General features: G+C 39.0%; 1 protein-coding gene across 1 annotated transcript; it reads right to left on the reverse strand.

Moving 5' to 3' along the window:
- Positions 1–394: 394 nt before the first annotated feature.
- Positions 395–23,659, reverse strand: LOC128643038 (ficolin-1-B). The gene is made up of 6 exons (XM_053695959.1): positions 23,552–23,659; positions 20,836–20,949; positions 20,265–20,318; positions 11,690–11,725; positions 11,275–11,402; positions 395–528 (listed from the first exon to the last, which is right to left on the reverse strand). The coding sequence occupies exons 1-6, from the start codon at positions 23,631–23,633 to the stop codon at positions 442–444; spliced, it is 501 nt and encodes a 166-aa protein (XP_053551934.1). The 5' UTR covers positions 23,634–23,659; the 3' UTR covers positions 395–441.
- Between the last annotated feature and the right edge of the window lie 977 nt (positions 23,660–24,636).

Genomic DNA, 24,636 nt, shown 5'->3' on the forward strand with positions numbered 1-24,636 from the left:
TAAAAGTTTCATTAGCTGTTTAAATATTGACAAAATAAGTGTAAAGATTTAGTATCTATAAAACAATGGGAGCTGCCATGTTGTAACTTAGGTTACCTTCTCTGCTGTGGCCAATTAGGCACAGTTATAAATAGGTCACTAGAGTGTGCAGCCAATGGCTGTGTGGAATATAACAGTGTTCTGCACTTCCATTTATAACAGGAACTGAGAAGCAATTTCAGAATTGAATTACAGGAAAAGGGAACAAAATAAATAAGTATAATGCAGATATATATATATACGATTTATCATTTTATATTACCATCTCAAAATATTTAATGTCCCTTTAAGAGTACATTTTTTGTGCAGATTTTACCCCCCCTATCATATGCAAATTATATATATTTTTTAATGTTACCTGATGAAGTAATCTTGTGCAGATTATCATTCCCCAGCCAAAACTCATTCATACGGTTGCCAAAACCCCATCTTGTAGGATTTCCAATCACGGAAAAAATATACTGAGCCATCCTGACGTCTCTGGAAAACCTATAGTTACGGGAAAATGGAGAGAAATCATATACGTAACAATAGCTTATGCATTTAGTAGAGATTAATGTGCCCCTCATTACACTAATACATACAAAGTAACATAGGGCTGCATCATGGTATTGGCTCACCCATGTGCATTGCTGTTTCTTCAACAAATGATACCAAGAGAATGAAGCAAATTAGATAATAGAAGTAAATTAAAAAGTTGTTTAAAATGGTATGATCTATCAGTATTATCAAATAACAATTGTGGTGTCATGTCCCTTTAAGCTTCATTGAAATAATATAGCACAGAACAAAATGAACATTTTGAGCAGATTTTTTTCCTTTCCATCCATGTGAGGGAATTATCACACCTGTACTATCCGAAATGTAGATGTTAGCGTGCACTAAACCATCACAGATGTGATACAAAAATAACTTTGGACTTGTAATATGAGCACAAAAATGAAAACGTTATTCACTGAGATGTTAAAGGGATTCTTAACCCAAATGTTTTCTTTCATGGTTCAGATAGTGCATACAATTTTAAGCAACTTTCTAAGTTACTCCTATTATCAAGTTGTCTTTGTTCGATTAGTATCTTTATTTGAAAAGCAGGAATGTAAGCTTAGGAACCGGCCCATTTTAGGTTCAGCACCTGGGTAGCGCTTGCTGATTGGTGGCTAAATGTAACGTGTTTTGCAAGAGAACAAACGTTGTACTTTAAACTTGTAATACGTGCGCCACCTGATGCACATATATAATTTATTTAAACTATAATTATAATATATCTAATGTATATATCTCTATGGTAATATTACTTTTTTAAGGTAAACTTACATGTCTGCATTTTTCTACCCACTACTAGACCCCTGTAATATGAAATGAATGTGAGGTATGCATGTGTGATGCTGATACAGGGACAGTCTACACCAGAATTGTTATTGCTTAAAAAGATAGATAATTCCTTTATTACCCATTCCCCAGTTTTGCACAACCAACACAGTTATATTAATATATGTTTTACCTCTGTGATTACCTTGTATCTAAGCCTCTGCAGACTGCAGCTTATCTCAGTGCTTTTGACAGACATGCAGTTTAGCCAATCAGTGCAGACTCCTAAATAACTCCACGGGAGTGAGCACAATGCTATCTATATGACACACATGAACTAGAACTGTCTAACTGTGAAAAACTTTCAAAATGCTCTGAGCTAAGAGGCGGTTTTCAATGGTTTCTAAATCAGTTTGAGCCTACCTAGGTTTAGCTTTTGAAAAATACCACCAAGGGAACAATGCAAATTTAATGATAAAAGTCAATTGGAAAGTGGTTTAAAATTGCATGCCCAATCTGAATCATGAAAGTTTAATTTAGACTAGACTGTCCCTTTAAAGAGATCATTAGAGGCGGAGCCAACAGCCTAAAGAAGCAGACGCACTTATATTAAGTAAATTAAAAGTGGCCCAAATTGCTTAAAAGCTCCCAGCATAAGTGGACTGAGTATAGACACACTTCATATCAGTAGTTTGGGCTTGCTAAGCAACCCTGTACTACCTCCAGATCGGCACCCAGCACCTGCAAAGAGGAGACAGACGGATAAGGAAGCCACCCAACTTCAGGTCTACCAAAGGAACAGCTGACCTCCGGAGGGTCGGGGATCCGCTCCGGAGCTGAAGATCTGGGCACTGTGTCAGGCGGCCTCCAGTGTTATGCAGCTAACCCACAGACCGACCCTAAACAGAGGAAGCGGGCCCTTCGGGATAGGGACAGATCGGCGGCTTACTGCTTACCATCCAGCCAGATAACCCCATAACGGTAGCGGCGGTGGATTGGACAGGGGACCGTAGCTTCGTCCTGGCACAGCCGGAGCCACAAGTGCGAACTCAATCCTAAACGGCACTAACATAATCAGTGGCGCGAACGGACGCCATCTTTGCTGGGCCTACATAAGCAGCGGTGGATTGCGGCGATCCGCATCAGGAGAGGTCGAGGGGATGGTAAGCTCATTTTATATTATTGATTTGCCCTAATCGGACTGCTGTTGTCCCCTGAGAGAGATAGTGGGAGCAGGGGAATATTACATCCCAGTACAGCAGACTTTAGCAGAGGGGCCAGACATCACTACGCAGTTAAAAATAAAAAGACACTCCTGATGCTGTTGCCCTACTAAGCCAGAACACAGAGAACTTGGAGGGCCCACTTTGTTGGGGAGAACACAGTACATACACAGGGAGCCTGCAGGCCTACAGAGACCCCACTTAATAACATTAGAGACTGAGTCATCTCAAATCCTCTCTATACAGAGAGCAGTAGATATCCTAGAAATTTTATAATCCCTCTGGATTTGCAGATTGACCCCTATACATCCTGCTTAACACTGAGTTGGGTGCCTTTACAGAGATAAATTGCATTGCCACAGCAGTGCTACAGAAGTAACTTGATCCTGGTCTCTTCTATCACCCTCCCCCCCCCCCCTTTCCTGTCAGCCTAGAGTGGTGGCAGGTCATACCCCTTTTACCCTTTCCCGTGATCATCCTGTGAGGATAACTGCCCCGGGGAGAGGGAAACCACCAAGCTATTGCAATACCTAAAGATCAGATTGTGGACTGTCTGGGGGAACATTTCTTTCTCTATACAGCTAATAGCTAACTGAAGACTCAACAAATAACACAACCTCATTTAGCCACAACTTGGCCTACCTTCGCCTCCCTTGAAGATATATATAGCAACACAGTAGAGGGTTGTAGTCCGCCTCTGGGTTATAATCTGCTATTTGAAGACAAATTGAAGACCCACCTATAACCCTGAACAACCATTCCATCAATTAGTATGTGAGCGACACCCTAGCCGCTGTGGGGGGAGTCAAACATTAACTGTCATAATGAAAACAACCTAAATGTGAGTCCCCATATGATGTGAAAACGCAGATATCTCTCAAGTTTCTACCTACAGAGATTGCCTGCTGGATTATAACTCCTACAGAAAAACAGGGATTGGATCAGGTTTCCCCTTAGATTAAATAGCCTGCTGTTTATTGCTTAGGAAGAAATAGTCTCTTCTTGTACTTAAATAGGAGGGACAAACTTCTAATCTCCTCACCGTTTGCCTTAGGTATACCCAACCATCACCGAAATGGCTTCTAAACGACCCACTAAAGGGGACAAAACAATTAAATCTACAGCTGTGTCTGCATTTTTTAAATCTACCCAAGCAAGCAAATCAACAACGGAAGCAGAGGTAGATGACGAATCTGACACTGACTCGCAACAACAGCAGCAAGATAAAAGTCCATTAACAAAAGCTGACCTCAGAAACCTAGTGTCCAAAAAGGATATTGCAGACAATTTTGAAAAACTGTGGGAAAAAATTGATTCCATACATACATCCGTGACCAGCAGCCTTTCTGAAATCAAATCAGACTTAATGGACATGGGTAACAGGATAGAGATGCTAGAAGACCAAAAAGACTCCATGGTAGATCAAATGGATGAAATGTCTCAAATTATCTCCACACAACAACAAACACTGGAAGAACTACAAGATAAAATGGAAGACTTGGAGAATAGAAGCAGGAGGAATAATATCCGTCTTAAAGGAATACCAGAAGAAGTTGCTCAGTCGGAGATACTAGCCTACCTCACCCAACTATTTACCCAGATTACGAATTCCCCGGCTGATTACACCTTTCACATAGAAAGAGCGCATAGAGCGCTAAAACCAAAACCTAAACCAGGGCTACCCCCAAGAGATGTCATCACCAAATTGACTTTTTTCCCAGATAAAGAAAAAATCTTGCAGGCAGCAAGGAAGCACCCAACCTATAAATACCAAGGCAATGTAATCCAATTCTATCAGGATCTTAGCATCAAGACTCTGCAGAGGAGAGGTGCCCTACGTCCCCTCACCAGTCTTCTCAGAAAACATCAGATCTCATATAGATGGGGGTTCCCATTTGCCCTACATATCACAAAAGACTCTAGGACAATTACACTTAAAGAGCCAGAAGACATACCAGAGATATGTAAGATCTTGGAGCTAGAACCCCCTACTATTCCAAACATGATATCTAATCCAGCGAAGAGCAAAGACCCAGACAGGCACTCAGATACATCCAAGTGGCAGACAATCAACCATAAGAAACAAAAAATAAAAGAAACGAGAGGAAAAATCTCCTAGACCACATCATAAACAATGTAGTACGATGGATATGGGGATTACATAATCCTCAACACTTGAATGACAACTGGGAGTGGATGTTAACTAATGTAATCTGCTCCTAGGGATCTCACACTGAGTTATAGAAACAAAAGTTTTAGGATAATGTTGAGATGTGCCCCCCCCAGGCGCACTGTGTTTTCTATTTTTTTGCATTCTTATTTTACTCTTATGATATGTTAAAAATTATTCTTTGGAAGCCCTCAAATTGAGGAGTTTAGATTACTGTTTCCTATGTTATTGACAATGTTTCTTTCCTTTAGCTCCTTACCCCTTCCCAGTGACGACATACCACAGACCACCAAGGGTGACCCTGATTATCCACATACCACTCAAATAGAGTTCCATGTCAGAGATTTACAGGTAACAAAAGCAACTCCACAGCATATTACCATAGACATGCCAACATGACTCCTAACATAAAGATATTGTCCCACAATGTAAGGGGCTTAAACACAGATGTAAAAAGAAGAATGGCGATGTCACAATGCACTTCATTACATGCTAATATCCTATTCCTTCAGGAGACCCATTTGATTAAAGAAAAAATCCCTAAATACTGGGCAAAACATTTCAACACCCATTATCACTCTACAACAACAGCCAAAAAAAGGGGCACATCTATACTCATTCACTCATCACTTAACTTCATAAAAGAAGATATAATTACAGACACTGAAGGGAGATATATTATAGTCAAAGGGCGAATATCAGACTCAGAAATCACGCTATGCAATATCTATGCACCAAATGAGAATCAACACACCTTTTTTCAACACATCTCACATTTGCTCACGCAGTGGTCCCACACCAGGATATTTTTGACAGGGGACTTCAATATTACTATGAGACCTATCAGTCCAACAGACATTAAACCTCTAACTAATAAGCAAGCTAGACATAACCGCATTGTTAAATCAATTACTGAAAGTTTGTTACCTCATTCCCTGATAGAGACATGGGCTACATTATATGGTCTGACCAACGATACCACATACTACTCGGCAGCACACAAGTCTTACATCAGATTAGACTACATATTTGCTAGCCAGATATTACAACCTTTACTAAGCAGTTCTCAGATATATGTATGAGTGTGGTCCGATCACTCGATTGTAACCTTACAGGTAGAGGGATTGAGCGACCCAAGACGAAGTAAAACATGGACTTTTGACAAAACATATATTAGTAACCCCCAAACACATAACAACATACTTAAATCACTAACAGAGTACTGGCATATAAACACAGACACTGCGTCTAATCCTGGTATCACGTGGGCAGCTCATAAAGCAGTTTTAAGAGGGATACTGATCAAGGAAAAAACATTGCAGATTAGGAAGTACAGACAGAATCTAAAACAGCTACACACAGAGATCGAAAAATTAGAAAGGCGACATAAACTTACTAAAGCAAGAATAACTCAACAGACCCTCCAAGCTAAAAAATCAGCGCTAGCTACACTCCTCCAAACTCAAGCCACTAGAGCTATTCAGAAACTTCAGGCACAATACTTTATATTCGCCAACAAACCAGACAGATACATGGCATATAAAATAAGAGAACGACATAGGGCCTCAACGATTACCCACATTGAAACACCAAATAACAAACTATCTTCACACCCACAGGAAATAGTAGATACCTTTGCGTCATTCTATAGTGAGCTGTATAACGGGAGAAAAGTCTTGCATAACACGGAAACAGAAACACTTATCTCAATTCTTTACTCCAGACTTATTACAATCCATATCTAATGAACAAAAGGAAACATTAAATGCACCCATATGCACTATAGAAGTATTAGGGGCAATCAAAGATCTTAAACCAGGAAAAGGCCCGGACGGCTTTCCAGGCGAATATTATAAGCTCTTTAAAATAGAATTAATTCCACACCTTGTTAAATTTTGCAACTACGTTATGGAGGGAGGGGATATTCCATCTGAACTACTAGCTGCCAAAATAGTAGTTATCCTCAAACCTGGAAGGGACCATAAAAAATGTCAAAACTATCGCCCAATATCCCTTATCAATCAGGATCTTAAAATCCTTACAAAGATAATAGCAAACCGACTAAAGCATATACTACCCCACTTGGTCCATCCAGATCAAGTGGGTTTTATTAAAGGTAGGGAAGCCCCGGATAATATACGTAGAGTTACCAATTTAATTCATGCCCTGAAAGAGACGCGGACGCCTTCTCTGCTCCTATCGGACGCGGAGAAGGCGTTTGACCGAATTGACTGGGACTATATGTTCTTGGTACTACATAAGATGGGATTTGAGGGGGCACTCATTAAAGCATTAAAAACTATTTACTCCTCACCAGGAGCACAAGTATCAGCGGCAGGCTATAAATCTCAACCTTTCCCAATTCGTAACGGGACCAGACAAGGATGCCCCCTGTCTCCGCTACTCTTTGCCCTATGCATGGAACCACTTGCCGCCAAGATTCGCTCACAGGTAGATATAGCAGGAGTTAAGTTAAACAATGCAGAATATAAACTAGCTCTCTTTGCGGATGATATACTACTAACGGTGACGAACCCACTGATATCGCTACCTAATCTTTATCAAACCTTGGCAAACTTTGCTGCCATTTCCGGTTTCAAAATCAATGAAGAAAAATGTGAAGCCCTCTCCATTATGATCCCCAGACAGATTCAAATGCTATTAGAGTCAAATTTCCGCTTTCGGTGGATGAAACAGTCCCTAAAATATCTAGGAATTCATCTTCCAAACTGCCCCACACAACTATATAGAGTAAATTACACACCATTATTTAAACAAATTAAAAAAGATCTGTCGAAATGGAAAAGTTTTAACTTCTCATGGCTGGGTAGAGTGGCAGCGGTAAAAATGAATGCCCTGCCAAGGATACTATATTTATTTAGGACCCTGCCTATTAAAATAGTGAAAGCGGATTTAGAGACGTTACAAAAAGAGATTCAAATATTCATTAGAGGTGATAAAACGAACAGAATAGCGAAATCAATCTTAAATAGACACAAAAAACTGGGAGGCATTGGGGTCCCCAATTTGATAGATTATTATAACTCTGCCAGACTAGCACAGGATGTCCTCCTGCTAAAGAGATCTGAAGAGATTATATGGCCTAAACTAGAGGCAAATCTGGGCGGGTGGAACGAAAGTGATACAATCATCTGGGATCCAGTGAAAACGCAGGTCACCAAAGAGACACCTAGACCCTACACTGCAAATCTCACAATAGCCACTTGGAAATTAGCAAAAACTAAATACAAACTAATCCCAAAACACTCCTTATACATACCAATAACATTTATGTTGCCTAACGAACTAGGGGCTCAACTTACAAAATGGGAAAACAAAGGCTTATATAGAGTTGCAGACTACTTAGAGGGTGGAACTTTAATGCCATTCAATCAACTTCAAACAAAACTAAACCCATTGAAATTATACTGGTACATGTACTTACAAATACAGTCAGCAATACAAACATACCTGAGAATCCCGAGAGATAACAACACCACCCCGATAGAACACTTCTGTAGAACAACAGATCGTGACAAACATGCTATTTCTATCTTATACATAGCCATACAAGCTACACAATCCAACACAAAAACATTGACTATGGTGGCATGGGAAACGGAACTACTTATCTATAAAGACGCTAAAGAATGGGAAACATTATTTCAGAATGCAGAGAAAGGGCTTATAAGTGTGGACCTCAAAGAAAATGTCATTAAGACGATATATCGTTGGTATTTAACACCTACGAGAACTGCACATATGCATACACAAGGCAGTATTTACTGCTACAGAGGGTGTGGAGAAATAGGAACATACAGACATATGTGGTGGCATTGTAGGGAAATTGCAGGAATCTGGAGACAGCTATCCAACTTCCTTAGTCAAATCTTGAATGAAAATATTGTCCTCACAATATCACAGGCCCTCCTACATGAACACATTAGCATATACAATAAACATATTAACACATTTATCAGGATCCTAAGCACAGTCACAAGGACATGCATAGCTAGATATTTGAAAACAGGTAGCCCAACATGGACGGAAATATATAACAAAATACAACATACCTATACTATGTATGAGCTAGCATCTGGGTCTCTAGATAACAGAGAAACAGTTCAAGCGGTCTGGTACTATTGGATAAGTAAGTGATTCCTAGTTGGGCAGGAGAGTCAGGGAAAATACCTTTAGGTGATTAAAATAATCACAACCAACTTCACCCATAGACGCACATAAAATACAGACTAAAAAAAGAGGATATGTCGTCACTCCTTACCCCCTCCCCTTTCTTTTTCTGTCCTTCTTCAACCCAGTTTTTGTTACTTAGATATGCCTTCTCTCAAAGGTGACCTATCTAATCGAGAAAACCTTTAGATGATTCAGGTACTAGTAGATTCAAAATGTTATATTGTTTCTTACTCATATAGCATAAGTTCAAACCCAAAAATGTTTCAACAGTATAATCCCCTTCTCAAACTTTAAAAATAGAAGAGACCCGGAAAATAATGAGAATATGGACTGATCACTTTTAATCTCACGACTACAGGACTCTGTTATCATTTGATAATGATGGACTTAGAATAATAGAATGTGAACTATTTGCATTTCATAACGGTTTTCTTTTCCTCTCTGTGAATCAAAAGTTGAATAACATTGCCATTTTGTAAGCCTTCTTTCTGGACCACCGAATGGTAGAGGTAACCAGAGAAGAGGGTATGTTTATTTCTGTTATAATTTATTACTAAAATTTAATAAAGAATATTCAAACATAAAGAGATCATTAGGATTTTATAGTTTCTCATAGGTTTCTGGAGTATTCCAAATACAGGCAAAGCAACAAGATTTTAGGAATATGAAATAAATAGGGCTCGATTTATCAAGCTTTTTCCAACCCTACGACTGCAGGTTCTCACAAGAGAACCTGCAGTCCATATTTATCAAGCAGCGGTCATCAGACCGCTGCTTCCAACACTCTTCTCTACCTCTTAGAGAATTTCAGCTCCTGCCCGCGCGTGATTTGCTGTGCGTGGGCAGGGGCGGCAGCAAGTGAGCGCAAATTCGACAGGCGAGCTGCGGTCGATAGGGGCGCATATGTATGTCCCTGTTTGCCTTAGCTTGATAAATCGAGCCCATAATACAAGTCTCATGTGTAATCTTGTGTGTTTATCCATTTGTATGATTGTTGTATGATAAAAGCAGGGATTGAAACTGTGTTTAGATAGCAGCATTTTTATTGGGAATTGTGTACATTTTAAGACTATGGGGCCGAATTATCAAGCTCCGAATGGAGCATGACGCCCCTTGTTTGAAAACGATCGAATACGATCAGGTTGATTGACACCCCCTGCTAGCAGCCGATTGGCCGCGAATCTGCAGGGGGCGGCATTGCACCAGCAGTTCACAAGAACTGCTGCTGCAATGATAAATGCAATGATAAATGCCGACAGCATTTATCGATGTGCAGCGGACATGATACGGTAGTTCGTATCATGCCCGCTCACACAATGATAAATATGCCCCAATGTATATCTCTAAAATTCAGTGTATGATGTAGAGGATTCCATCTTAATAGATCAATTACAGCAACAAATAATGAGAAGGAGCGATTCAGAAATGACCATCTTAAAGGACCGTTAAATACAGTAGAGAAATGCATAATTAATAAATACATACTAAAAAGACAATGCAATAGCACTTACTTTAAATCTTAAATGAGTAATAGATTATTTTTTTCTGACAAATTTCAGTTACTTTCATTTTCCCTCCCTCTGTATCATGTGACATCCATCAGCCAATCACAAAATTCATATACATATATACTGTGCCCTCTTGCACATGCTCAGTAGGAGGCAGAACTGGTGCCTCAGAAAGGTTGCATATAAAAATAGTGTGCTTGTTTTGAAAATGGAAGTAATTTGGAAAGTTTTTTTTTAAAATTGTATGCTCTGTGTGAGTCATGAAAGTTTAATTTTGATTTTAGTGTCCCTTTGAAGGGATAGTCTAGTCCAAAATAAACTTACATAATTCAGATAGGGTATGTCATTTTAAACAACTTTTGCTTTGTTCTATTGGTATTCTTAGTCGAAGGCTAAACCTAGGAGGTTCATATGCTAATTTCTTAGACCTTGAAGGCCCCCTCTTATCTGAATGCATTTTGACAGTTTTTCACCACTAGAGGACATTAGTTCATGTATGCCATATAGATAACATTGAGCTAACGCACATGGAGTTATTTAGGAGTCAGCACTGATTGGGTAAAATGCAAGTCTGTCAAAAGAACTGAAATAAGGGGGCAGTCTGCAGAGGCTTAGATACAAGGTAATCACAGAGGTAAAAAGTAAATTAATAAAACTGTGTTGGTTGTGCAAAACTGGAGAATGGGTAATAAAGGGATTATTTATCTTTTTAAACAATACAAATTCTGGTGTAGACTGTCCCTTTAAGTTGGTAGGTATTTTGGATGAATGAGAAGTATAATTTGTATAGGTGTATTCTTAAAGGTACAGTCACCATTCTGTTTTGACTTACAATCCATCCCCCGCCATCAGTGTGCATATCACACATCACTTTCAATGGCTCCTTGCCATCAGGGTAAATTGTGTACCAGTCACTCAATACTGAACCCTGTTCCTTTAGTTCCTTGCAGTCTCTTGAGGCTGAGTAGAAAAACATTAAAAAAAGGTATACATACTGATTACAGTGGTATGTTTAGGGACCGACATAATCATCAATAGGTAATGTGCATCACTTTCAAAACGCTGGTATCAAACTGTTAAAACAAATGATGAATGTTTATATCTTACCTCTACTGTTGATTTCTGGATTTGTTAAAATACACAAAAAAGCGAGAAAGACTGATGGAAACTCCAAACAAGTCCAAGTGCGCAAGGCAAAAAAAAAACAATAAAACAAATATTTAAGCTAGTGGCCAAAAAATACTCACTGTAAAAGTCTTGCTTGCCTGAATCTCCTTTTTCTCCTAAAAAATAAATTTACATGAAGAACTTTGTATTAACACCACAACCAACTGTATTTTTATTGAGATTAGAGGGCATTTATAGTACATGTGTATATTCCTGTAGTAAGCACAAGGTTTTTTCTGCAGTATTACAAAGGTCTAATTAAAGGGACACTAAACCCAATTTTTTTTCTTTCGGGATTCAGATAGAGCATGCAATTTTAAGCAACTTTCTAATTTACTCCTATTATCAATTTTTCTTCGTTCTCTTGCTATCTTTATTTGAAAAAGAAGGCATCTAAGCTTTTTTGGGGTTCAGGACTCTGGTCAGCACTTTTTTTATTGGTGGATAAATTTATCCACCAATCAGCAAGAACAACCCAGGTTGTTCACCAAAAATGGTCCGGCATCTAAACTTACGTTCTTGCATTTCAAATAAAGATACTAAGAGAATGAAGAAAATTTGATAATAGGAGTAAATTAGAAAGTTGCTTAAAATGTCATGCTCTATCTGAATCACGAAAGAAAACATTTGGGTTCAGTGTCCCTTTAAAGCACTTAGACCTAGATTACAAGTGGAGCACAAAAATGCAAGTTGTATGACACACAAATATCATGTGTAAAATCCATACGGCTTGCATTTTTGCTCTCATAGTATAAATCAATCGCTAATATATTTTTTTTTTCATAAAGGTGGGCAAGTCCACGACTAATTCCTCCTTGGATTTTATTTCCCTGGCCACTAGGAGGAGGCAAAGATTCCCAAAACTCTAAAGGCCTTAAAAACCCTCCCACCTCACTAGTAAATGAGTCTTGTCATTGCAGGAAGGTGAACATTGGAGTTGCTTCAGGTGTTTTTTCATGAGAGCGGTCCTCAGACCGTTTTGAGGTCCATTTTCCCCTGAGAGGTTTGGACAGAGGGAAGCTAATGGAGTACTGGGTAGTGGCACAATTACATCCAGTGGGAGTCAGCCACAGGTGTCACGGGGACTGGTCCTTAGTCTCCTGCTGTTGGATAATCATTTAACTCCACATAGACAGATCCCTGCTTTAACGCTTACTGCTCTGGATTGGCTACTACTGGAAGCTGTTTCTTTCTGCAGATGGTAAGTTCAGTAGTGTGGGTGTTTGTTAGGAAAGTAAAATTTATAAGTGAACAAGTGCTTTGGACGCACAAAACGCGAATGATACGGGTGGACTAAGGTCCTTCTATCACCTTGCTAATATGTCACTGGATACTGCTGTGTCCCTGTGTATTTTTATTTTTTGAATAAAGATGAACTGACTTTGCTTTGAATATTTTCTTCAGTGCCGGGATTGTGTGATGTCATAGTTAATATTTAATAGTTAATATTTATGTTGGCACTCACTAATAGGCTATTAGTAGGTACACTTAGGACTAGATTACGAGTGGAGCGGTATTTTACACTCCCGCTCGTACGTTAACTGCACTAGAAGTAAGTTTTATGCATGCGTCAGGTAGCACGCGTATTACAAGTTGAAAGTAAAAAGGTTTTGCACAAGCGCTAATCGACAAACGCAAAAAGCCGAAGTTAGAATATCAGAACTGCGTTAACATATTGCCCCATAGAAGTAAAAAAAAATCACACTCAAACCCGATCACCTTTTCTCAAGTGCGCTAACCCGACATAAAATATGAATATTTCACATTCCTTCTTCACATAACAGAATATGTTCCATTTATTCTTATATATATATATATATATATATATATATATATATATATATATATATATATATATATATATATATATATACTGTATATTATGTTTTTGGTAAAATATATATCTATACCTATATATATAAATATATATATATATATATATATATATATAGATGCTATGTGCAGAGTACTGGAATGTGTAATATTTACAGTGAATACCCCTATCCCTTGTTCCCAGTTTGTTTGGACTTGAGAGCTTGCATTGTGTGGCTGTGTTAGGGACTCAGGTATTGGAAAGGACCTTGACGTGGTACCTGGGCTTGTCCCATTTGGCCAGATGTGGTAACTAACCTTTCCATTTTTTATTTTAAATCTTTACTGTGAGCTTGCTGGTGAGTGCAGGGTTTTCTCTATGTGTTTTAGATATTCCTAATATATCTGTATGTATATATAATCATCTGTAAATATAGGTATAGATATATATTGTACCAAAATACCATCAGATATATATAGAAATATGTATTTATGAATAAATAGAACATATTCTTCTTTGTGAAGAACATTGGAATGTGAAATATTCGTATGTCAGTTAGGGCATATGTAAATATGTGATCAGGTTAGCGCATATGATAATATGAGTTCGGGTTAGCGTGCGAGTGGGGTGTTTCCACTTTTTTTTTCTCCATTCACTTCAATGGGGGAATAGGTTATCGTTTGCATGACAGTCTAATTGCGCTAGAAGTAAACTTTTTACTTTCAACTCTTAATAGCAGCGCAACCCAACGGATGCAAAAAGTTTACTTCTAGCGATCCACTCGCAATGGCCCTTAATATTTAAAAGGATGTTTCCTTTTTTGACATAGAACTTTGGGTAACTATCTCTAAGCTAGATATGGCTAGCTCTACTTTGGCTCTAGGTACTACCAGGGCCGCCATCGTGGGGTGACAGGGGTGACTACAGTCAGGGGTCCGGTCGGCCAGGAGGGCCCGCTGTTTGCCTGACTTACAGAGCGCTAGTCCTGCTTGCAGTAAAAGCCAGAGGTGACAGTGACTCACTTATTGATGCTTATCAATGATTGTGTCTGCATTCCTTAGCATTGCCTATTTGGCTATTACATTTTTAAACCTTTATGAAACGTCACCGGGAGGGCCCGGGAGGGGTGGGCCCAGCTGCCGATGATGTCATCATGCACTCCCATCCACCGGGCCGGCTCAACCCACTTTCCTACTTCTGCAAGCCAGACTCAGTCAAAGTTTGCTTTTTACTTTGCTGCAGTACAAATCAATCAATATCTAACACACAAGATAAGCTGATTTGATTGGTGAGGGGGTCGCGAAGGTAGGCAGGACAAAATAGTGCCTGGTAAGTGACTGACCTTATAATTAAAGGCATAATAGAAATAATGGTCGCACACTGGACTGGAGAAGGAAGGGATGCATGCTGCAGAAAGGTAGGCTAAGGCCCCTGCCCCACATTAAGGAAAAGAAAAGATTGTTTTTCTCAGCACAGGAATGTACATTGAAAACATACAGGTTTTTTTTTCTCCTAGCAGCTAAATGTATAATTTGGTCCCGAAATCTAATTTTGGTTATTTCATGTTAACTATTAGACATGTGCGATTCGGTTCGGTCCGAATCAAAATTCGGACTAATTTTGCCGAATTCAGAATTTGGATCGATTCGAATTTCCGAATTGCGGTAGTGCCGAATCTACCGAATAAATCCGAATCGATTCAAATTTATTCGGTAGATTCGGATGGCCGTGTATTACACTAGTATTGTACAGTATACTAGTGTAATACACAGCACATCCCACCGAAATTCCGAATCGATTCGAACCAAATCGAACCAAATCGAACCGAATTTCCAACGAATGCGAAAGAATCCGAATGAATCCGAAACGAATTCATTCGATTTCTTCCGAATTCGAATCGATCCGAACCGAAATTCGAATCGGTCCGAATCGAACCGAACCGAATTTTTCGCGGCTACACATGTCTATTAACTATGTCATCACTGGGTTGCCTTATTCAAAATCTGGAGATAAAGTAACATTATAATTATTTTTTTTATGTTGATAAAAATGCAGCTGATCTCACAGGGCTCCATTTAATGAGCAGCGAGCCTGAAACGGAAGTTAAGAAGCAGCGGTCATAATACCGCTGCTCCCTAACTTGACGGCCACCTATTAGGTGGCGGATTGAAATCATCCCGATTGATAGCCCCTGCTAGCAGCGAATTGGCCACCAGTGAGCAGGGGGAGGCATTGCACAAGCATTTCACCAGAAATGCTTGTGCAATGTTACATTTAGCGAGGTCATGTCCAATTGACTTTTAACAAATCTACCCCCATGTCTTTATCCTGACAGACACACAAGACACATGGCTACTTGAAAGGTGAATTACTGCCGTAGCAGAAAAACCATCAACTTTCTTATGTTCAACTTTCATTTGATGCAGTTTTATCTTCTCATTAACAATTCTCATGTATAAATTATAATTATATGGTTTTAGCCTGGGAATGTGCGTCTTTGGGGCCGAATGATCAATGTCCGCCACACATCGATAAATGCTGACAGCATATGCTGTTGGCATTTATCATTGCACCAGCATTTCACTAGAAATGCTGGTGCAATGCCGCCCCCTGCAGATTTGCGGCCAATTAGCCGCTAGCAGGGGGTGTCAGTCAACCCGATCGTATGCGATCGTGCGGATTGCTGTGCACTTCTTCAGAGGTGGTGGATGAGTTAAGGAGCAGTGGTCTTAAGACCGCTGCTTCTTAGCTCCTTTTTCCGACGAGCCCGAAGGCTCGGGTGGAAACAGGTGCATACGGCACCATATGGGGCATGATAAATCGGCCCCTTTGTTTGTTCCTGTGGGTATTTGTGTGAGTGTATGTGTCTTTGTGTGTTTTTTTTTGGCCGTTTGTGTGAGTGTGTGTCTGTGTGAGTGTGTGCCTTTGTACGTTTTATGGGTGTTTGTGTTTTGTGTCTTTTTCTGTTGGTGTCTGGGTAAGTGTGTGTGGGTGTATGTGTGTTTCTGTGTGTGTCTTTGTATGTTTTTGTGGGTTTTTGTATGTTTGTGTCTTTTTCTGTGGTTGTCTGTGTGAGTGTTTCTTTGGGTGTGTTTTCTGTAGGTGTCTGTGTATTTGTTTGACTACACACAAAGTGTGCATACGTTTTAGTCACTTGGCCAAAAATTGCACAGATCAAAGGAGGGGGGTTTGTCAGGGACCCCAAAATTTATAGTGGCAGCCCTGGGTACTACTATTCCTATTCAGGTTAGTACTTCTTTTAAAAGTCAATATGGATAGGGAGTTAAAGGGATCCTAAACCCAATTTTTTTTTCTTTCATGATTCAGATAGAGCATGCAATTTTATCCCCTTAATGACCACTGCCGTACCCTGTAAGTTGCTGCAGTCCTGGGCTTCTCTCTACCGCGATCTAGCTAAAAATATCGAGATGGCGCTGTTTCTGCATGCTCCATGAGTGGGACACTTCAGAAAAAGATTTGCAGGTTTACCAATGCAGAGAGGGCCACTCTGTGGCCCTCTCTGTATCAGACTGCGGTGGTGACGATCGTTGGTGGGTGGGAGGGTAAGGAGGGAGGCGGGTGGGTGGCCCATCACTGCAGGGAGGCGGAAGGAGGGCGGGATCGCTATGCCATGCTACAGGGAATTAAGAAAAAACAAAAAAAACTGCATCATTGAGGGAGGGGGAGGGGGGGCAGCTACACTACAGAAAAAATGAGGATTTTAATTTTTTTTTTAATTTGCAGGAAACTGGGTACTGGCAGACAGCTGCCAGTACCTAAGATGGCAGGGGTGGGTTAGAGAGCTGTTTGGGGGGATCAGGGAGGGTGGGAAATAATGGGGGATACTACCTTGCAGAAAATATATATAAAAAAACCAAATTTTATTTTTATATTGGCAGACTTTCTGCCAGTACTTAAGATAGGGGTGATCTTTTGGGGTGGGGGAGGGAAGAGAGCTGTTTGAGAGGGGTCAGGAAGGGATCAGGGGGTGGGATGTATCAGGTGGGAGGCTGATCTCTACACTAAAGCTAAAATTAACCCTACAAGCTAACCTAAATAACCCCTTCACTGCTGGGCATAATACAAGTGTGGTGCGCAGCAGCATTTAGCGGCCTTCTAATTACCAAAAAGCAATGCTAAAGCCATATATGTCTGCTATATCTGAACAAAGGGGATCCTAGAGAAGCATTTACAACCATGTTTGCCATGATTGCACAAGCTGTTTGTAAATAATTTTTAATGAGAAACCTAAAATTGTGAAAGCCCCTATGAAGTCTGCACTATATTTCCTCTCCAAATTAGAGACTCTTTGATCATCTAGCCCAAAAATCACAAAATGCAATGTGATCTGTAAAAGATATATATAAATATACAAAGTATGAGCCTAATTTGTTAAAGTTACTCAGAAACTGTGAAAGTATAATAAGAATTTGCAAAATCGTAATTCTAAATACTCTGCTGTATACAGAATCTATCTGAAGTTTACCTGTCTACGTATATCTACGTTTCCTGCCTGTTACTGCTGAGTTACCTTTTTACTGCATATCTATGTTTCCTGCCTCCTATTGAAGAGTTACCTGCCTACAGCATATCTACGTATTCTGACTGCCATTGCAGAGTTACTTGTCTACAGCATATCTACATACCCTGCCTGCTATTGCAAAGTTACCTGTGTACAGCATATCTACGTTTCCTGCCTGGTATTGCAGAGTTACCTGTCTACTACATGTCTACGTACCCTGCCTGCTATAACAGAGCTTCCTGTCTACTGCATATCTATGTACCCTGCCTGTTATTACAGAGTTACCTGTCTATTGCATATCTACTTTTCCTGCCTGCCATTGCAAAGTTACCTGTCTACTGCTAATCTAAGTATCTTGCCTACTATTACAGAGTTACCTGACTGCAGCATATATATGTATCTTGCCTACTATTGCTATGCCTACCTGCCTTTACTGTGCCTATTTCATTCCTGTCAAATTATTCTGCCACTCTGTTCAAGTTTAATAAACATCCTGCAGATTTTCAACATATCCGGATTGTCTTGGGTCTATCTCATTTTGTGTACTACTATGCCTAAAAAGAGTAAATCCCAGAAGCCTGAACCAGGTATCTCAGTATTACAGCTATCTACTTCAGAGCCCACTCACAGGAATATAACAATCTGCCTTTTTGGAATCTTCTGAGGATATCACAGTGCTGGAGGGTCACTTTATATAATCTCATCTAAGCAGAGAGCTATAGAACATACGGTCTTAAGGGGCCCATTCTAAAAAATGTTCCAGTCTAGACATGTTTTTTACTCACAAGGGCAGCCCTCATGGAATTCTATAAAAAAAAGGGGGCTATCTCTGCGAGTGGCAAGATATCTCGCATAAAAATAGCTCTCTGCTATATAAAAGTTTGAACAATTACGCTTTGTATTTTGTACTTATTTATGATTCACGCTGTGCATATTTAATACTTAATTCCGGTGTACTTAATTACGATTTACGCTGTGCATATTTAATACTTGTTTAATACCAGTGTACTTAATTACGATTTATGCTGTGCATATTTAATACTTGTTTATGTTTTTGATAAAATACGGTTTTTGGTGAACAATTTTTGTTACGATTTTTGATGCACCCTAACAATACATTTTTTTTCCTGATTTTTTTTTTTGTGTGAATGGTTCATTTTATATGATTTTCATTGTGCACTTTAGTAATGTATGCCTCTGCGTCCAATAAGATAATGCAATATACTCCCGTTAGCAAGACACCTTGGTTTTAGGGTAAAAACTTGCTTTAGATTAGTGTTTCTCGACTCCAGTCCTCAGGACCCTTAACAGATTTTCATTATATCTTAAAGGGCCAGTAAACCTAGGAATTATATAACATTATTTCCCAGGTTTACTGGCCCTTTAATAGGGCACAGGTGAAATAAATCATCTGATGGGTGAGAGCAGGGTAGTAACCATGGTTACTGATCAGCTGATTATTTCACCTGCGCTCTAGTTAAGATATAAAAATATCTGGCATTTTAAGGTTCCTGAGGACTGGAGTTGGGAAATACGGTATTAGATAATTCCACTGGTGAAATAGTAGTACTGACAAGCATTCTTAAAAAATGAGATAACATTTTACAATACAATGTCCCTTTAAAAGACTGGCTTTGCCAATCAGTGCATGATGTGGTTGATCTGCTGCTTGTGTGATGAATATTTGTGATTCTTTTTGCATATATCTGCTAATTTTTGTGATCCAGTATTATCAGTGTCATGGTGAAGTCAGAGTGTTAGCTGCAGATGTTGTTTAAGTGTCACCTGCCTAACCAGAATATTATTAGATATGTGCGATTAGGTTCGATTCGGAAATTCGGAAAATTCAGCAAATTCGGCGATTCGGATCGAACCGAATTACCGAATTAAAATTCTGCCGAATTTTCCGAATCGAACCGAATTAATTTGAATCGATTCGTAAATTCGGATGGCCATTGGATTACACTAGTATTGTACAGTATGTTAGGTTAACACCTAATATACAGTACATAATACTAGTCTAATCCCACCTAACACTTACCGAAATGCTGAATTTCCGAACCGAATCGAACCGAATCCAGACGAATTTCTTCGAATCCGAATGAATCCGAAACGAATCGATTCAGAATTTTCCGAATTCGAATCGATCCGAACCGAACTTCGAAAAATTCTGAATCGATCCGAACCGAACCAAACCGAATTTTTTCGCCATGCACATGTCTAAATATTATATTATAAAAAATAGTCATTTAGTGCACATCTCTTAACAAAATGCCTTATAATATCCCATAGGAAATGTGAATAAATATTGTGTGTTTACCTTGCATCCCAGTGGGTCCCATTTTCCCAGGAATTCCAGGAAGGCCCTTATCTCCTAGAAATATGTGAGAAACAAGTTCAAGGCTTATGCAATAAATCATAATGGGGGGGTAAACTTGTAGCAACATTGCAGGTCTTTGTAGAACCATTTTTCTAAATGAAGGATAAAGGGACACCAAAATTTTCTTTCATAATTCAGATAGAACATACAATTTTAAACAACTTTCCAATTTTCTTCTATTGGTAGTTCTCTTGTTATCATTTGCTGAAAAGCTCAGGAGTGTGGACGTGTTTGCAGCAATATATGGCAGCAGTTTTGCAACAATTTTATACATTAACAAAAGCACTAGATAGCAGCAGTATTTCCTGTCATGTAGGGCTTCAAGCATGTGCACGCTAGCTACCTAGATATCTCTTGGAAAAAGAATAACATGAGAATGAAGCAAATTTGATAATAGAAGTAAATTGGAAACTTTTTTTAATTTGTATTTTCTATCTGAATAAAGAGAGAGAAAAAAATGGGTTTCATGTCCCTTTAATGTCTGATATGATACAGAACAAGGCTGGTTTACCTTTAATTCCTGCTGGCCCAGGCTGACCCTGCTGTCCTGGGGCTCCCGGGGTTCCTGGACATCCTCTCAGTATTGTCAGTCTGTCTGAGTCTCCAACACCAATGACCTTCACATCTGTTGGGAGATATATTTCTGGTCTTTGTAAAATTTAAAGGGACAGTAAAGCCAAAATTACACTTTCATAGTTTTCATAGGTTTCATGATTCAGATATAGCATGCAACTTTCTAATTTTCTCCTAGTATAAAGTTTTCTTTGTTTGCTTGGTTTCTTTATTTGAACAGCAGGAATGTAAAGCTTAGGAGCTGCCCATTTGTGGTTCAGCGTCTGGCTACATTTAGCCACCAATCAGCAAGCGCTACCTAGGGTACTGAACCAAAAATGGGCTGGCTCCTAAGCTAACATTCCATCTTTTTCAAATAAAGATACCAAGAGAACAAAGAAAAATTATAGGAGTAAATTAGAAAGTTGCTTACAATTGCATGCTCTATCTGAGTCATGAAAGAAAAAAATTGTGTTTCATGTCCCTTTAATGGCCAAACAATAACATTTGTTTTAAATATTGTGTTTTTGACAGAGCAGGTAAGAGCTGATTTCCCTATTTAAAGTAAGTGTGTACTTATTTTGTATTACAAAAATCCTATTGTGCTGCATTAAAGGGACACTAAACCCCCCAAAAATATTTAATGAATAAGGTAGAGAATACAATTTTAAATAGCATTCCAATTTACTTCTATTATCTAATTTTTTCATTCTTTAGATATCCTTTGTTGAAGAAATAGCAATGCACACAGGTGAGCCAATCACATGAGGCATCTATGTGCATCTACCAATCAGTAGCTACTGAGCATATCTAGATATGCTTTTCAGCAAATAATATTAAGAGAATGAAGCAAATTAGATAATAGAAGTAAATTAGAAAGTTGTTTAAATTTGCATGTTCTTTCTAAATTAGGAAAGAAAAAATGTGGGTTCCATGTCCCTTTAAGGGAACCATAGGAGATCTAGCTTTTATTGACAAATACCATACAGAAGAGAGAGAGTAATTAGGCGCAATGCATAAAAGTATCATAGCAGTCAAAATGCACACTTAACCCTTTAAATGCTAACGACGGCTTCTGAACCGTCGCAAATTGTCCCAGTCACGTGCTGACGAGGGCTCAGAGCCATCGCTAGCACTCACCCACCTTGAGGGCAATCTGGGGCTCCCACTGACTCCCACCCCGGCGATCTGGCCTGTATAGTGACAGGCATCACCGGGGATTCACGTTTGGTGCAGTGATGTCACGCACAATGACGTGAAGACGTCACTGCGCAATGACTTGAAGACGTCACTGCGCAATGACTTGAAGACGTCACTGCGCAATGACTTGAAGACGTCACTGCGCAATGACTTGAAGACGTCACCGCGCAACTTTATTTAAAGTTGATAATGGACAAGTATAAGGAGATGGAGGCATCACTGAGAAAGTAATATGTAAATTACCTACGAAACATGTTTGACCATTTCTTTTGTTGATGGTTTGTACCTCGTACTCTGTGCATTTTTTGTTTTTGTGCTATATAAATAAAGAGTGATTTTTTTGCTTTTATATCCTGTTCCTGAAGATTTTTTGGATAATTGGACTTCCCGGTGCTGTCTCTTTGGTCTTTTGGACACCCCGGCGATCTGGCCTGTATAGTGACAGGCATCACTGGGGCTTCACATTTGGTGCAGTGACGTCAGCCCACAATGACGTGAAGACGTCACTGCGCAACTTTATTTAAAGATGACAATGGACAAGTATAGGGAGATGGGGGCATGCTGCTTAGAAGCCTGTATCTCAGGCATCTTAGCAGCTACAGACCCCCAAGACCCACCATTGGAAAGGTAATCTTGGGGATCTGGAAAATAAATATATTTAAAAAAAATAAAAAAAAGCTCAAAACCAGCTTAGCACCCAGGTGGGAAATGGCTTAGCAGCCAAAGTTAAATAACACAGAAAACATAATGTTCACTTCTGCATGACAGGATTATACAAACTGTGATGCCAAGAAACAAATTAATATATATATATTCTTTTCTCTACTATCTATATATATTTTTCTAGTCAAAATTTCCAATTTACTTTTATCATCAAATTTGCTTTTTTCTCTTGGTATTCTTTGCTGAAAGCTAAACCTAGGTAGGCTCATATGCTAATTTCTAAGCCCTTAAACTTGACAGTTTTTCACAGCCAGACAGTGCTAGTTCATGTGTGCCATATAGATAGCATTGTGCTCACTCCCATGGAGTTATTTATGAGTCAGCACTGATTGTCTAAAATGCAATCTGTCAAAAGAACTGAAATAAGGGGTCAGACTGCAGAGGCTTAGATACAAGGTAATCACAGAGGTAAAAAATATATTAATATAACACTGTTGGTTATGCAAAACTGGGGAATGAGTATTAAAGGGAATGTCTTTTAAACAAATATTTTTTTATTAAGTAGACTTTCCCTTTAACTTCTTTGTTGCTGCTGTTAAATCCCTTTATACCTCTATTTTTTTTTCTGGAGACCTGATAATAACCCAGTTATCCATGTCATTGAACAACAAGGGAATAGAAATGTGTTAACATATTCCATACCTAATATTATGACATCTATCATTAGATTAATGCTGGTTTTGGTGCTACATAAATATCAGCCCTTTAGATTATGAGCTGGACTTTTGGTTGGTAACACAACTATAACTTACCTGGACAGGTGTCCTCAGCATAGCAGTGAATGATGGTGACCCAAAGTATCAGCATCAGCAAACTGGAAGCAGACTTCATCATGGCTGTGTAAGGTATCAGGGGCTGGGGGATACTGTGGTCCTTTATATTAACTTCTGCCATTAACATCTTGCATCCTTCCTAAAACTGACTTGTAACCTAGTTACACAATATTTAGGTTTAAATAGTTTTTCTAGGGTTTAGAAATCTCTCGTGTTATAAAAATAATTTAATTGATATCAGTCTCTTTTTTCCCCCCCAGCAGCTTTTTAATACAATGGCATCTGTTGATTTTTCAATTATTTTTATTTGCAACATAAAATGAATACGTCCGACAATATCTTCCTTATAGAGTATTTAGGGCTAGATTTACAAGCGGGCGCTATTCAGAGCCTTTGCTCGCACACAAACACCACTGGAAGTAAACTATTAACGTATGTAAATTGTTTGTGCCCAAGCAAAAGACTGAGGCGCTCTAAGTTCAGGACTTCGGATATCGCTTGCACGCATACTCCTTCTCCCATAGACTTCTGTGGGAGCGTTAAAAAACCTCACTCGCTCACGCTCTAACCCGACACTCTTCTTTATCAATTTTACATCAAATTTATAAAAAACAAATCAAGAAAGCATAATTCATAAAAAGAAAAAGCAATCACAATAATGAAATAAATACAATATCATCTATTATCTCCAGACATAGATAACAAAAACAGAGTTCAACAATTAAATTCAATTTAATTCTATTATCTGAAAAAGATCAAAATTATGTAAATATCAAATAAAATTTCTCCTCTCAGCAAGCTGGGTACAGCTTGCTGATTAGTGGCTAAATGTACCCACTAATCAGCAAGCGCTATCTAGGGTTCTGAACCAAAAATGGGCCGGCTCATAATTTTACATTCCTGCTTTTTCAAATAAAGATACCAAGAGAACAAAGAATAGAAAGGAGTAAATGGGAAAGTTGCTTAAAATTGCATACTCTATCCCTTTAATCAAGGCAAGTCATTTCTTCATGAACAATATTACTTCTTTTTCTTGACTCACTTTTGTTGCACATTGCGCTATT

Source organism: Bombina bombina, chromosome 12 (genome assembly GCF_027579735.1).
Source record: "Bombina bombina isolate aBomBom1 chromosome 12, aBomBom1.pri, whole genome shotgun sequence".
In the NCBI taxonomy this organism is placed as follows: Eukaryota; Metazoa; Chordata; class Amphibia; order Anura; family Bombinatoridae; genus Bombina; species Bombina bombina.

Excerpts from the sequence above, each read along its gene's own strand:
- LOC128643038 (XM_053695959.1), bottom strand. The coding sequence starts at position 23,633 with ATGATGAAGTCTGCTTCCAGTTTGCTGATGCTGATACTTTGGGTCACC. Across the intron at positions 11,403-11,689 it reads AGGCAAGCAAGACTTTTACA|CCTCAAGAGACTGCAAGGAA; the intron begins GTGAGTATTTTT and ends TTTTCTACTCAG. Across the intron at positions 529-11,274 it reads CTGATGGCGGGGGATGGATT|GTTTTCCAGAGACGTCAGGA; the intron begins GTAAGTCAAAAC and ends CCGTAACTATAG.